This window comes from Artibeus jamaicensis, unplaced genomic scaffold (assembly GCF_021234435.1).
Source record: "Artibeus jamaicensis isolate MK-2021 breed Jamaican fruit bat unplaced genomic scaffold, CSHL_Jam_final contig_944, whole genome shotgun sequence".
In the NCBI taxonomy this organism is placed as follows: domain Eukaryota; kingdom Metazoa; phylum Chordata; class Mammalia; order Chiroptera; family Phyllostomidae; genus Artibeus; species Artibeus jamaicensis.
The window spans coordinates 342,208-356,482 of NW_026522020.1; the positions used below are offsets into that span (position 1 = coordinate 342,208).

Sequence of the window (14,275 nt, forward strand, 5' to 3'; positions counted from 1 at the left end):
AGGGTTAAATGTTGGAGGTGGAAATGTAGCCGAGGGCTGGGAGCTTTGCTTCTCCACAATCGAGATCACCCCAGAGGTCAACAGCACCTCCTCTCTGGTCCTCATCCACACCAAATCCTCTTGGCCGCCTCCAAACCTTCTTCCATCCCCCCATGCTCCTCCCCATTCCCCAGACTGGTGGCCTTCATATCAGTTAAACTACTTCCTTCTGAATTTGTCTCTCCTCAAGGCTGCATCCTCAGGTTCATTGAGACCTGAGCTAGGATGTCGGGTCTTTGAGTTTGTACCCGGGGCTCAAGGCAGCCAACCAAGACACCCAGGAAGGAGCCGTCAGTGGAGGGCTGGACTGTCCTCAAACAGCTCTCAGACTTCTCTGCCTTTCCAACCGCACGGCCAAAGTGTTCAGCCCAGGGCTATGTGTGGTTTGCTGGGCGATGTCCCCAGTCCAGCCTGAACCAGGGGATTCACCTCACCCCCAGCCTTTGGTGCCAAGAGATACCTAAGAAGGCCCAATATTCCTGGCGCTTTGCAGGAGCAGAGTGTCAACTGGAAACCAAGCCTAAGGACAGCTGCCCTGAACACTTTGCAGGCTGCTTTCATTCCTCAACTCCCAGCATCCTCTGCATGCATCTCAGGGACCCTCAGCCGGGTTTTGCAGAGATGAAGGATGAAGGAAAAGGGACTGGAGGTGTGAATGAATGCAAGATGCAGGATGCAAGCAAGCAGTTGCCTGGCCTTGCAGCCTCCTCCCAGGGCCCGGAGAAACCAGAGCAGGGAGCGGGGAGCGGGAACAGTGGAGGCTCTGAGTGTCCCAAGAGGAGTGTGCCAAGTGGCATGGGGCGGGGAGTCAGCCTGGGAACTTGTCTCGAACCTGCGTTTACCTACCAAACACAGTTTTAACAGACTGTGTTCTGGGGACTGTGGTCTTGGAGAGGGAGCTGAAAGGGATATAGCTTGTAAGAGGGCTGAGTCCATGCCTGGGTGAATGGATGATGGAGTGGGTGAATGAGTGAACCTCAGGGCTCCCCAGGTTGAAGCCCCACGCCCAGCAGGGGTCACTGCTCACCCAGCGGGCAGGAAGGGGGCGCAGGCGCAGCGGGCGCCAAGGCAGCCCCCCCCCCCCGTTGGGGGCGGTGGCGTGGGGGCTGGAGGTGGGGTTAGAGATTGGACGCGAGCGGGATCCAAACTTCCGGTGCCTGCAGAGTGCGGAGCGCGGCTGCACCGAGAGGCTGCACCAGCCGAGGCTGCACCGGCAGAGCCTGCAGGGCGGACCGCGGCCCGGAGCAGCCATGGTGAAGATCAGCTTCCAACCCGCCGTGGCCGGCATAAAGGGCGACAAGGCCGACAAGGCTGCGGCCGCGGCCGCGTCCCCGGCCCCCGGCCCGGCCGCTGAGATCCTGCTGACGCCGGCTCGGGTGAGAAGGGGGGGGGGCACTCAGGCGGGGGACCGAGCACGCCTTGTGGGCTCCGCGGACTGCGGAGATGCACCGGGGCTGCAGAGCCGGGATCGGAGTCGGGCATGGTCATCCATCCCAAACTGGAGAGGGGGCTTGGGTCCTAAAGCGGCAGCCGAACCCCGAAGTCCAAAGTGAGGGAGGTGGGGGGTCTGAGTCGCTGGCCCTTAAGTGGGGAAGCGCTCAAGGGCTTTTCCAAAAGTATAGGGTCCCTAGGAGCCTAGCCCCCAAATAAAGGGAGAAGGCTGGGCTGAAGAAGTTGGAGGAACATTGGTGGTGGGGGTTTGCGTCTGGTTCCAATCAAGGGGGAGGGGCTGAGAGTCGAGTCCCAGGTGGGGGATGGGAGGAAGGTTGAACGTAGTTTCTCCAAAGTGGGGCGGTGGGTTGTGATGGGCGGGGACGGGCGGGGGACGGGGGGGGGCGGTTGGTGCCAACGTTGGCAGAAGGACTATTGATTTCATCCCAAACGGGGGCTGCCTGGGGCCGAGGACGCGCTGCTGCTCTGTACCTGCACTGGAGCGTCAGAAAGTGGTGAAAGACAAAGTGGAAATAAACCAGAACCCTCCTGGCCACACGTCCGGGGGGTTCGGGGTTCCAGGTTCGGGGTTTCGAGGCTGGGCGCCTGGGTTTCACCCACTCCGTGTCCCCTCCCTCTTCCTTCCTCTCCGTGGCCCTCGCTCAGCTGCCCCCTCCACCCGCGGGGAGACTCCCCCGGTGCCCCTCCGGCACCCCGGGCGCGCTTTGTAAGGGACGGCCTGGGTGCACACCGCCCCTCCGGCACCCCCGCCCTCCCTCCCCGCCAGGCGCCTGGGGAGAGAAGGCATTTCCGCCGTGGAAAACTGAGCGGCGTGGAGTCTAACCAGGGAAGGGCCCGGAGGGGACAGGACGCGTGGCGCGGGCAGGGAGGCGGTGGGGGGAAGAGCTGCCAGCCAGGCTTTCTAGTGTCCGCGCAAACGTGTCTGCGCAGTGTCTCCCACGACGGTCTTGGGGAGCACCAAGGTCCCCCGGCTGCCATTGAGACAGGACTTCGAAGAATAGTCTTTGTCCACTTCCTCCCTCTCCCTGAGACTGTCTTCTGAGGACTCCTCAGCGCCAAGACCCTTCGGGGGAGGTTATGGCTCAGATACACCTCGCCCCACCCCCCCATGACAGGACCTGCAGGGGAATATCAGTGCCTTGCAAGAGGGGGCTCTGGAGAGGGGCCTAAGACACTGGTGTCACATCCTGAGTGCGTCATGCAAGGAGCCTGGGTGACCTCCCCTGCCCTGCTGTGGTCACCGCAGTATCAGGGACCGCCTGGGCTGGGTTGTGGGGTTGCTGTGAGCTCCCACCAGAGCGGCTCCATCTTTATCTGATACTCGGATGGGGAGGGGCACTCCATATTTAAAGACTGGTCTGCAGCTTTAAAAGTTTCCAAGGGGTGCTTCTCAAGCCTCCTTCCCCCCTCTGCTCAGTCTTGGAGAGGCAGGGATGGGGGGCCCAAGACAGCATTCTTGCCCCTGTTCCCAGCTGCCTGGCCTGGAAAACAGGTCCCTGCCTCAGCTACAGGATTCAGGCAGGAGGGAGGGCCAGCTGGGCAACAGAAAGATGCGATCACACTCCACGGGTAGGCCCAGCAAATTTCGCAGGAGTGGCACACTCTCCAGGAGCAGCCTCTGGCTCCAAAATCAAGCACCTCTCTTCCTCCACAGACAGCGTGAAATGGAAATATCCCCATCTTCCCGGTGCTGTTTGCAGTGGCCTGGAGCCTGCTGAGCAAACCTCCTCCCCAGCCCTTGCTGGGCAGGGTCCCCTCAGGGGGGCCCAGGAGGGGGATTAAGATGTGCGTATTAGTGAACTTTTATACCTGCTGAGGACCCGCCAGGGCCTTGGGTGTTCCATCTTGGCTCTGCTGGAATCAGGGTCTTGGGAGAAGTTCACTTCTGCGAGCCTCTTGTGACCTCGCCTGGCCAGTGGGCACATTTCCCACGTCCAGTGTCCAGCGAGTGAGCACAGCCGGCGCCAGCATTCACAGATGCAGCCAAGGACAGAGCATCAGCCATGTACGGGGGCCCTGAAGGAGAGGCCGGTGGGATGGGCAGGCCAGTTGGGAGGCCCTGGGAGCTGCTTCATCAAGACAAGGCATTTGGGTTTTGTGCCACTTCAGTGGGAATGCAGAGGAAAGCCTGTTAGGAGGTCTCTCCCGGCTGGGGGTGACTCTAGACCCCTTCCTGGTTCCTGAGCTGGATTCAGCAGTAAGATTCAGAGCTGAGAAGGGACCACAGGAGGAACAGATGAGTTTGCGAATGACTCTCAGCAGCAAGCCACCGTCTGGCTGCCAGCGCGAAGATGCCGACCTGTGTGCAGGCACCGGCCCGGAGGCCGCAGCAGCAGCAGCAGCAGCAGCAGCAGCAGCAGCAGCAGCAGCAGCAGCAGCACCCCCCTGACAGCAGGCTCCCCCTGCCTCTGAGCGGAAACCAAAGCACAAGGAGGACTTTTGTCCTGGACCTGCTACTGGAAGGAAGTACCTCAGTGGGCCGGGAAGGGGTGGGGGTGGGGGCCCAGCTGGGCCTCCAGCTGCCCACTCTCCCCACGTGGTGTTTGCCTCTGAGATAATGAGAATCTTGCGCTGATGGGAAGGAAGCACACCCTCTTAGCACCTTCTGGCCACGTTATTATTAACTGGTGGGAGGGAGCCGTGGAGACCCTGGAGGAGGATTGAAATCTGACACCTTCAGGAGAGATGTGCATGTTAGTGAACTTGGCCAGCCCTGCACCTCTCAGCCCAGTCCCCTCTCCCACAGTCTGCCTGTGTCCACCCATAGACACACGCTCAGGAGTGGGCCTGTGAGGACTCGACCCAGCTTGGGGGCTGCAAGAGGAAAGAAGCATGTTCAGTACGTCATTTCATCTCCGTGCTGTAATTTTCGCTTTGGCTTCTGCCTTTGATTAATGGCCCCTGTGTCACTCCCTCGCCAGCCCGCATACCTGAGAATCAGATTTCACCTTCTGCACCCTGGCCTCAGGCCCTTGGCAGGGGGGAGCTGGGTCTCCCACAAGGTTGGGGGAGGGTCCATGCCAGCCAGAAGGGTGGATGTGGCCAGACTTAGAGTCCTCCCGCCCCTTGCTTGCTCCAATACCCACAGGCCCTGAGGGCTGGGATGAAAGGACCTTCTTGACAAGGCCGTCCTCAGCTGGGCTGGCCGCCCGGCAGTGTGGGAACTTGGGGCTGTCCTGCTCCTGGCCTGCCCGGGGCCTTTCCAGAGGGGCTTTGTCAGCTTTGGCGTTTCTGCTTTCTTTTCTATTCCTCCCAGCCTGGCGTGTTCCAGGCTCTCTGCACAGTGCCAGGGAGAACGAGTCTTTCTTAGTGACAAAAAAGAAAAACGTTTATGGTGAAATCACAGGGCCCCTGCCCCAGGAGAGCTCCCCCAGCAGCTGCATCCCTGGAGCCTCCCTTGACGGAGTGGAATGGAAGAGAGAATCCACCCAGACCCGGCCAAGCAGAGCAGAAGGCTGTGCAGGAGTGTCTGGCGGGGCGGGGGGGGGGCACCCTTCTCCTCGCCCGCCTGCACCTGGGTGCTGCGGGGCCACATGACAGGAAATGGGGTTCCACTAATGCAAAGTCGAAATGAGCTTCCAGTGCTGGCAAAGTCAGGATCCCCTGTGGACATGCACCCCGCCGATGTCTGCACATCTGAACAGAGATCTGTGTGCTGCGGGGGGTTGGGGGGGTTGGGGCTGAGGGTGGCTGCCTCTTCTCCCCACACCCTCTCAGGCCTTTCTCTCTCTCGCACACACACTCACACTCACACATACTCGAACACCAACACACACACACATGGTGCCCTTGTCTCTGTGATCTGCAGTCTAGGAAAGAAAAAGGCTGGGGAGGAGAGGGCAGGCCTCTCCGTGCCAGCCGTGGGTCCTGGTCCACAGTGAGTACAGTCTGGGACCCCGATACCCCTTTCTGCAGCCGCAACTGTAGCTCAAGCCACTTGCTGTTAATTTGGACATTGTCACCGAGAGGGGGCAGCTGGGGCGCTGTGAGGGTCTGCTGAGTTTCTGCTCCGTTTGGCGGGGTTCCCCGACTATTTCAGCCTGGCTTTGCTAAGTCAGTTAATGAGCACCACTGTGGGGCTGCGGGAAGCCATCGGGCGGAGGCCCAGGCCCCTCTCGTGGGCCCCCACAGGGCTGGCTCACGTGCCCCACAAGAGTACACAGCCAGGCACTTTGCTCAGAAAGCCCAGTTGCCATGGAAACAGTATGCAATATTTTCCTACGTTCTAAATAGAAGCCCCCAAATGCCTGGCTGTGGGTAATGGCTTCATGTGTGGGGGGTTGTGTTTTCCTGGGTCTCCAGTGTGACAGAGGAAGCAGCTTGGGGGGCTTCCAGAAGCAGGCCCTGCGCCATCTTGCTGAATGAGCTGGGCAACCAGGGATCCCAAAGGGGAGGCCCCAGGTTGTGGCCCAGGCTGACGGCGCTCCCCAGGGTCTCGGTCCAGCTGCTAGTGAGCAGTGTGAGGGGCCCGCAAAGAACAGGCCAGGGCTCCGGAGTTGGAGCCTCAGTCTTGCCTGTGTTGTGTGGAGCCTGAGAAGCAGTTACAGGGTTGGGGCAGGACTCATCCCCCCTCCCCCCATGTGGGCCCTTTTCGTTGGGAATGGGGGATGCTAGTGGTTTCCCCTCTGCCTTGTGACAGCCTCCAGTTCCTCTTTTTCTTCCAACCGCTGCTCGGCCATGATACTTCCACGGGTTTGGCCCCTGCAGGCTGCAGAAGGGTGGGGTGGGGTGGGGTGGAGAGCAGGGCATGAACCCCGGGTGTGTACCGGCCGGTGCCAACAGAGGTATTTGTCCACCGCACATCTAGGGAAGGTGAGGGATCCCCAACCTTCAAAGTGACTCCCACAGAGATATGGAGGGCACAAGGCAGAGTCAAGGGTGCTGGCTGGAGGCTGTATGCCCCTCAGCCACCCCTCAGGGGCAGTGAGGCCCCATAAGCCCCCCTCCTCTGTCCTCTCCAAGCACTGCTCCCCACCTCCCTCTCCCCTTGGAAACACCTGACCCAGCCAGGAGCAGAAAGGCGGCTCTGTTGGGCCTCACCTTGACTGTGCACTTTGTGGGCCAGGCCCTCATAGCCCAGGGCAGGGACTGTGTTGCTGGTTTCTTAAGCAAGCTTGCTTCTCCGGTTTTCCTGCAGGGAAACACGTGCCTGACCCACACACACACACATGCACACACGTAGCCTCCACAACAGCTGCCCCCGTGGTTGGTGGCCCTGAAAAGGAAGAATTTGGCCGATAAAGATCTGCTGTTTTTATCTGGCCCTCTATGCTTTACCAAGAGTTTTCAGGTTCTTTTGTCTCCTATAATCCCCCCAAAATCCTCCTCAGGACAAAACCCTGTGAGGAGGCGGCCTGGTCTGTTCACATTTCACGGGAGACCGAGCCCTGGAGGGGGAGGGGCCGCTGCAGCTGGCCCGATGCTGGATCCAGCCCCTGTGGGGCCTGGGGCCCCTCTCAACACTGGTTCCCGCAGCCCCACTGCCCCACTGAACACAGACGTGGTTCCAGAAGGGCAGGGCTCACAGCTGGTGCCAGCGGCCCGGCCTGCCGTCCGGGTGGATTGGCCTGCCTTGGCACCCGCACCCAGCCGCTGGAGCCCCGCGCTGGCTTGTTCCTTGTGAGCAGCTGGCAGGGCTTGGCTCTGGAGCCGCCCACCTGCACCGCTCCTGGGAGTCCACTGCCAAGTGGGAGCCCTCGCTCTGGGCCATGTGGGCAGCGACCAAGGGTGCTGTGGCCAGGGTCAGTGCCTTCGGGAACCCCAGCATGCCGAGAAGATGCCAGTCGGGAGGGGGGACCACCCCAAGCCTGCAGTGGGTTTGACCTCTGGCTCCGACCAGGGGAGCTTCTTGCAGCACCAGCCGGGGTGGTGGGGAGCAGGAAGCGCAGGGACACCTCTCCACTCTGTGGCTCACCCCATGGCTGCGGTGGCCTGGTGATGGGTGTACCCAGGGGGTGGGAGGGTCCTCCAGGCCTGACTGCCATCCCCAGGCAGGCTGCGAGCCCCGTCCCTGCCACACTGCATCTCCTGTTCTGAGAGAGATGGGTCTGTCCTGGGTAACTTGGACCTGAACCATGTCCCCAGCCTCCTGCACAGGATGAAGGGAGGAAAGGCCTGGGCTCTGGGCTGCGGCTCCCACCCCTCCCCCACACTGGCCCAGTTCCAAGGGGGTGAGGGGTGGGGGTCCTTGGCGCTTCCTCTGCCTCACCCTGGCCGACTCTGGACCCCGTGGAGGAGGGTTGGATGGTGCCTGGCTCCTTTGCGGCATCACAGGGTGAATGAGGGCCTGGGTTCGGGCAGGGTGGTAAGGGGGACAGGCGTGAAGATAGGAGGTGACTGGGGGATGAGGGATGGTTGAGGGATGAGTCACCGAAGCCGAGTCCCTTCATCCCCCACCCCCACACCCATGGCCTGGAGCAGGGTTAGGGTCTGGTCGGTTTGCCTCCTCTTGGCGGCCCTGCAGCTCCGAGCCCGGCCCCCACACAGGGGTTCGCCAGGAGCCTCCTGCCCTGGCCTCCCTGCGGCCACTGCTGATGCCACAGCCACGTCTCCCTCCTGGCACAAGAGCCCCGGCTTCCAGAAACCTCCGAACCTCACCCTGCAGGCAGGCTCTGCTTCTGACAGCCCGCCCTGCGCTGCCGGTGGGGCCTGTACGAGGCCGTTGCCCTCCTGGGATGCTGTGCTCTGAGCAGCGTGGGTCTGGGGCCCCAGGCCCTGCGGGCCTCCTGCAGCCCTGCCCCATGGGTCCGTGACCCCTCCCTCCCACTGCCCCCATTCCAGTGCACCCTGTGGGCTCCAGACTTCAGGTGGGTCTTGTCACCCCGTCTTGACTCCCCACTGCCCAGAGCACCCCAGTTCCTGTGAATGACTGGGCCTGGCCCAATCACTAAGGCCACATCTAGGCCTCTTTCTGTGTTTGAAAGAATATACCGACTGTGGCCACAGCTGCTCTCATGAAGGGGCCTCATGGCTCAGGGAACTCCAGCTGCACCTGCTGAGCCCCTGCGGGTCATTTTATGTGGTTTCGTGGGGGGGTCTCGGGCTCTGCGTGTGGAGGAGCTGGGGTGAGCCTGAGGCGTCCCTTCCTGATGACGCTCCGGGTGCCCTGAGTCCCCATCCCTCCCTCCCAGCCAGCAGCGTGGGGTCCCACTTTGAAAAAGGGGTGGGAGAGTCCCAGGGTGCAGGGCCCCCACCCCACTGACCCTGCACTGCTCTCCACAGGAGGAGCGCCCCCCCTACCACCGCCACAAGAAGGGGGGCTCCATGGGCAGCGTCTGCTACCTGTCGATGGGCATGGTTGTGCTGCTCATGGGCCTGGTGTTCGCCTCCGTCTACATCTACAGATACTTCTTCCTCGCCCAGGTGAGGCCGGGGGCGGGGGCGGCTCTGAGAGGTGTGGAGGGCCGTGGGCGCTGGCAGGAGAGGGCAGCAGGGGCAGAGCCAGGGGCTTGGGGTTTGTGGAGAGGGGCCACAGGAAGCCCTGGGTCTGTGCCCCTCCTCCCAGGGGCCTCCATGGGCTCAGGACTCGAGGCACATCCCTAAGGAGCACAGACCCTGGGTGGGGGTCCTCACCCATTTCAGCAGACACACCTGAGGTCATCAGGAAAGTCTCCTAGGAGCACAGTCCACGTGGGGGAGCGAAGATTGGAAGCTGGGCCTATGTGGCCCACAGCCCCTTCCCGCAGTGTCACCGTGGGCCTTGACCACCAGAAACTCGTACGATCCAGCGGAAATCGGAGCTCTGCAATTAGAGTCCGAAACTGGTGCCCGTGGCCCACGCCTTAAGGGATTCCATTTTGAGTTTGGATGTTGGGTTATAAAACGAGACAGGTGGAGGGTGGGTTTGCAGACGGACTCACCCCCACCTCCTGGGAGAGGGGGCCTGGCTGCGGCCACACCCCCAGCTCTCTGCTCACACAGCCAGTCTGGGCAGCAAGCTGGGCCCAGAGAACGGCTCGTGGCCACGGCGATCTCACACTCAGCCCAGACGCGGGAGGGAGGCAGAGCCCCTATGTTCTCAGAACTGAAAGTGGTTAAATTAGAGGTAGCTCAAAAGAAGAACTGTAAGTGCAACAGGGGATCTCGGAGGAGCCGAAAGGCTGAGAATTGCCAGTCATCTACGACCCAAGTGACCTCCCCCGTCCCTCACTGGGCTTCTCCCTTGTCGTCCTCCCCGTCTTCCCACAGTGGAAACTACTGAGGAGTTTCTACTCCCTGGGGCTTTCCCCTCGGAGCCTGCTGACCTTTCCTTTGCCCTTCCTGCCCTCCCTTCCCCCACGGCCTGCTCTCCACTTGCTCCAGCTTTTTACTCTCCTGTGGCCACAGCCCTTCCCTCGACCCACTCTGGCTTCTGGTCCCCTCTGTTCCCCGCCCCCACTCTCAGCTCGGGGCGCCCCACACACCACAGCTCCCAGGGACCGGGGCACCTCCGAGCAGCCTCTGGGTCTGGGCCCTGGGCCCGTGGGATTCACGTGTGATCCGGGGAACTTGCGCAGAGACAAAGGGGGGTTCCGCCCATTTCAGGCCAGCAGTGTGGGCACGGATGGAGGAGCCCCCTGAAAGTGGGTGTGCTGGTGCACATGGCCACTCTCTGGGCCTCAGTCAAGTCAAACTGCCTCCCTTCCCTTACTGATGGAGTGATTACACGAGCCACGCTGATAGGGGACACAAGGTTTGTCCCCTCAAATAGGTTTGTCAGGGTTTCTCACCAGGCCTGGGGAAAGTGGGAGGGGCTTGTGTGAAGTTGGACACCAGCTGGAATCACGAGGGGCTGCCTCTCGGCTCCTCCCCCACCTTTCCCCCAAGGCCTGCAGGGCCCCACAGCAGGGGCAGGAGAGAGGGGTGAGTGCCCTGTGGTGGCGGTGGAAGCCACCACCCACCCCCAGGGCCCAGCTCGTCCTGTCCAAGCTCCTGTGTTTGCCGCTGAGGACCCTCCCAACCACCTCAGGCTCCCTCTCAGGTGGCTGCCCCCCCGTTTCCCAAATACAGACTTACGGACTTGGAAGTCAGAAGAAGCCTGAGGGAGCACCTCGTTTTACAGATGGGGAGACTGAGGCCCACAGAGGTCATCTCCCCGGGCAGTGGCAGTGCCGCTCACCCTCCCCGACTCCCCACACGTCTCATTTTCTCCGCCTGTGAAATGGGTCTCCCAGCCCCACCCTTCCTGCGCCCCCAGGCCCCAGGAGCCTAGCAAGGTGGGGCAGGCGGCAGTGACTGTGCGGAGGGCGCTGTGTGACCCGTCTGTCTCTCTCCCCCCGCCTTGCTCAGCTGGCCCGAGACAACTTCTTCCACTGCGGCGTCTTCTACGAGGACTCCTTGTCCTCCCAGGCGCACACTCGCATGGAGCTGGAGGAGGACGTGAAGATCTACCTCGAAGACAACTACGAGCGCATCAACGTGCCGGTGCCCCAGTTTGGCGGCGGCGACCCTGCCGACATCATCCATGACTTCCAGCGGGTGAGGCGGGCCGGCAACCGGGGGCCGGGGGCCAGGCAGGGGCGGGGAGAGGGCGGCCCTGGGACCCGGGGCCCACCTCCCACCTGAGTCAGGAGAAGGAACAGTGCGAAGGGAGAGTGCCCTCCCTTGTACACCCCGGACTACACACAGAGTTTTGTCAATGGCGTGTACAACACAGCCAGGGTTTAGCTCGGTCGAGGTTTTAAAGACATCGCTCTTGTCATACAGGGTGGGGCAAAAGTAACTTTACTGTTATGACAACGCAAAGCACAGTCAGTCCTTATACTATTACTCATTAACTACGGTGTTATTTTTCATGCAAACATCAGTAACTTATGCCCTACCTGTGCGGGTACGTGGCCGTCACTGAACGTGAACTGCCCGCAGGATTTCTCCTTGCCACCAGACAACTGCGGGTGCTGGCTGTCCTGAGTCAGGCCCGTGCCCCCTTCTATTGGAGCACCCCCGTGTCAACATTTTATGGGGGTGTAGGCACCACAGAGAGGCCTGGGTTGGGCGTTTCTCGCTGAGGGAGCCGCAGAGAGAGACCTCACGGCTTTGATGATGTGCACAGTGAGGACATTACCATGTTCGGCTCTGTAACCCCACCAGTAGGACCCTTGTGACACCCGAGGCCTTTAGCAGTTGGTGTCTGTCATCTAGTAAGTGGAACCTCCTGGGAACCCAGGCTAGCAGGGGGCAGAAAGGGGGGGCTGTTCAGGGTGGTGGGGGCTCCTGCCTTTGCCAGCCAGAGGCCTCTCACAGCCTCGCCTGGGCCAGGCGCTCACCCTCAGAGCCTGACGTGACCCTTCCTGCTTCCCAGGGTCTGACCGCCTACCACGACATCTCCCTGGACAAGTGCTACGTCATTGAGCTCAACACCACCATCGTGCTGCCTCCTCGCAACTTCTGGGAGCTCCTCATGAACGTGAAGGTGAGCGGCGGTCTCAGCCGCATCTTCTCCACGCCCCAGCCTGCACCCCTGTGGCCGTGCAGGGAGAGGGGGCCCTGCCCTAAGGGTCAGAGGCCAGACCCCCACGCACAGGATGCAGGATTCAGGGCAGTGCGGGCGTCTCTACTTGGCACAGCAGGATGTGCCTGGGGACATTAGGAGGCCACGCTGTAGGGCCTCCGCAGGAGGGAGGGGAGCATGTGTGCATCTCAGCGTCGGGGGACACAGCTCAAGTGAGCAGAAGGGTGGTGACGAGGGCAGTGGGCAGCGAGCTCTCGGAGACCGTGGGTAGGGAGCCCCAGGCACCGATCGGTGCTGTGGCCACCCCCTTTGCAGAGAGGGACCTACCTGCCGCAGACGTACATCATCCAGGAGGAGATGGTGGTCACAGAGCACGTCAGCGACAAGGAGGCCCTGGGCTCCTTCATCCACCACCTGTGCAACGGGAAGGACACCTACCGGCTCCGGCGCCGGGCCACCCGGAGGCGTGAGTGGCCCCCGCCCCGGTCTCCAGACCACAGCCGCCCCAGCAGTGCCTGGCCCAGAGCTGGGCACCCGAGGTCAGAGAACTCAGATCTGAGAGAGCTCAGGTCTTAGCGGCAATGACAGCCAGTGTTCACTGAGCACTTACTGCGTGCCAGGCACCATTTTATACTCTTTATGTCCTTAAAAAGTGTAAGTTACCATCATCATCATTGTTATTGCTGCCCCTTTTCGAGGTGAGGAAACTGGGTGCAGGGAGGTGGGTGAGCAGTTCTGAAGCCCCAGCAGGAGGAAGGCCGAGCCCAGCCCTCCGGCTCCGGCTCCTGGGCTCGCTGCCTCTGGGTGAATCTGGGTTCGTTTTCCTGGACGTCCTTCTGCCCCCAGCTCTGAGTTTCCACTCAGGCACTGAGGCTGCTGGCTTTTGTGGCTCAGCCAGTTCTGGGCCAGGACACAGGCCTCACTGGGATTTCTCTGTCCCCTCCAGGGATCAACAAGCGTGGGGCCAAGAGCTGCAACGCCATCCGCCACTTCGAGAACACCTTCGTGGTGGAGACGCTCATCTGCGGGGCCGTGTGAGGCTCCGCCCCCACCGGGTCCCACCCAGCCTCTCCTCTTTCCTCTTCCCGCCACTCTCTGCCCTGCCTCCTTCCCCTCGTAGCTTGTACTTTGGATGCTGTTCCATAGATGTGACATGTCTCCCAGTCCCGTCCAGCCCTGCCCGCCTGCCTGTACCAGAGCCGAGACCTCTCGAGGCCCTCACCTCTGCTGACATCCGGGCCTGGGGGACAGGGAGGGCACCCCAGGGTGGTTTCTGCGACCGCTGTCTTGAAGTTGGCTCCTCCAGGGCCCAGGCACATGGGTGTCCTGGGCTAGGGGACAGGGTGTGGGGAGGGGTGTGGAGTGGGGATGGGAACCGTCTGCACAGCTGGGAAAGTCCCGTAGGCTTTTTCTCGGGATGGCACACTTCCTCCCGCATGCCCGTTCCCAGGCCTGGCCGAGGGTGGGGGGGTGTGCCTAGGGATGGACCCACCCAGAGCACAAGGGAAGGTGGTTGTCCTGGGGGGTCTCCCAGGACTCCCAACAGTGCCTTCAGCCCACCAGAGGGAGCTGGAGTGTGGGGGTGGGGATGAGTTCGTCAAGCACAATCGTTTTCTGAGTGGAACCAAAGAGGGAGGAGCCAGGGCCCCCAGCGCTGGCCCCCCAGGAGCACAGGTGGAGCCCCACAGCCACAGTGGAACAGGGCCCGCCCAGGAGGACCATTCCCCCCGTCCCCCGTCGGGCTGAGCACAGCACTGCCCAGAGAGGGGTGGAGGTCCCGCTGAGCAGGCTGGGGCTCCTGGCTTCCTCCGAGCTGAGAGCTGTTTTAGAGGATGCTGTGGGGGGAAGGAGAGCCGCCTGGTACTTGCACACCCTGCCTCCTCTCTGTTCTTAGCTTCCTCTGCTTTGGGGGAATGCACCCTTTTTCCTTTTCCTCCTCACTTTTGCATGTTTTTACTGATCATTCAATATGCTACCCATTCTGAGCCCTGAGGAGGAGGAGGAGAAGGAAGGCTTTGATGCCTTCAGTGGGCCCAGGTGCTCTGGAGACAAAACTCTGAAACGCTTTGTATATTTTCTCAATTAGATCTCTTTTCAGAAGCATCTGTAGAATAATAAAAATCTTTGTCTTCTGGCTTTGACTTAACAGTGGCAGGCGGGGGTGGGAAGCAGGGTGGGGGCGCCCCGTCCTGTGCACTCTTTGAGCCGTGCGGGGTGGGGCAGCAGACAGAAGCCAGCAGGCCTTGGCATCCGACCTCGGCAGAGGCGCGCCTGCTCCCGGGTTCAGCCGAGAACTGGGGGTGTCCCCCCAGCAGTCAGGCAGACTCAGTTTACAGGTGAGGGAGAAGGAAAGGG

General features: G+C 61.6%; 1 protein-coding gene across 1 annotated transcript; it reads left to right on the forward strand.

The window, feature by feature from the left end:
- The first annotated feature begins 1,185 nt into the window (after positions 1-1,185).
- Positions 1,186-14,054, forward strand: ITM2C (integral membrane protein 2C). The gene is made up of 6 exons (XM_037152193.2): positions 1,186-1,415; positions 8,713-8,853; positions 10,759-10,947; positions 11,771-11,881; positions 12,236-12,386; positions 12,867-14,054. The coding sequence occupies exons 1-6, from the start codon at positions 1,290-1,292 to the stop codon at positions 12,956-12,958; spliced, it is 810 nt and encodes a 269-aa protein (XP_037008088.1). The 5' UTR covers positions 1,186-1,289; the 3' UTR covers positions 12,959-14,054.
- The last annotated feature ends 221 nt before the right edge of the window (positions 14,055-14,275 follow it).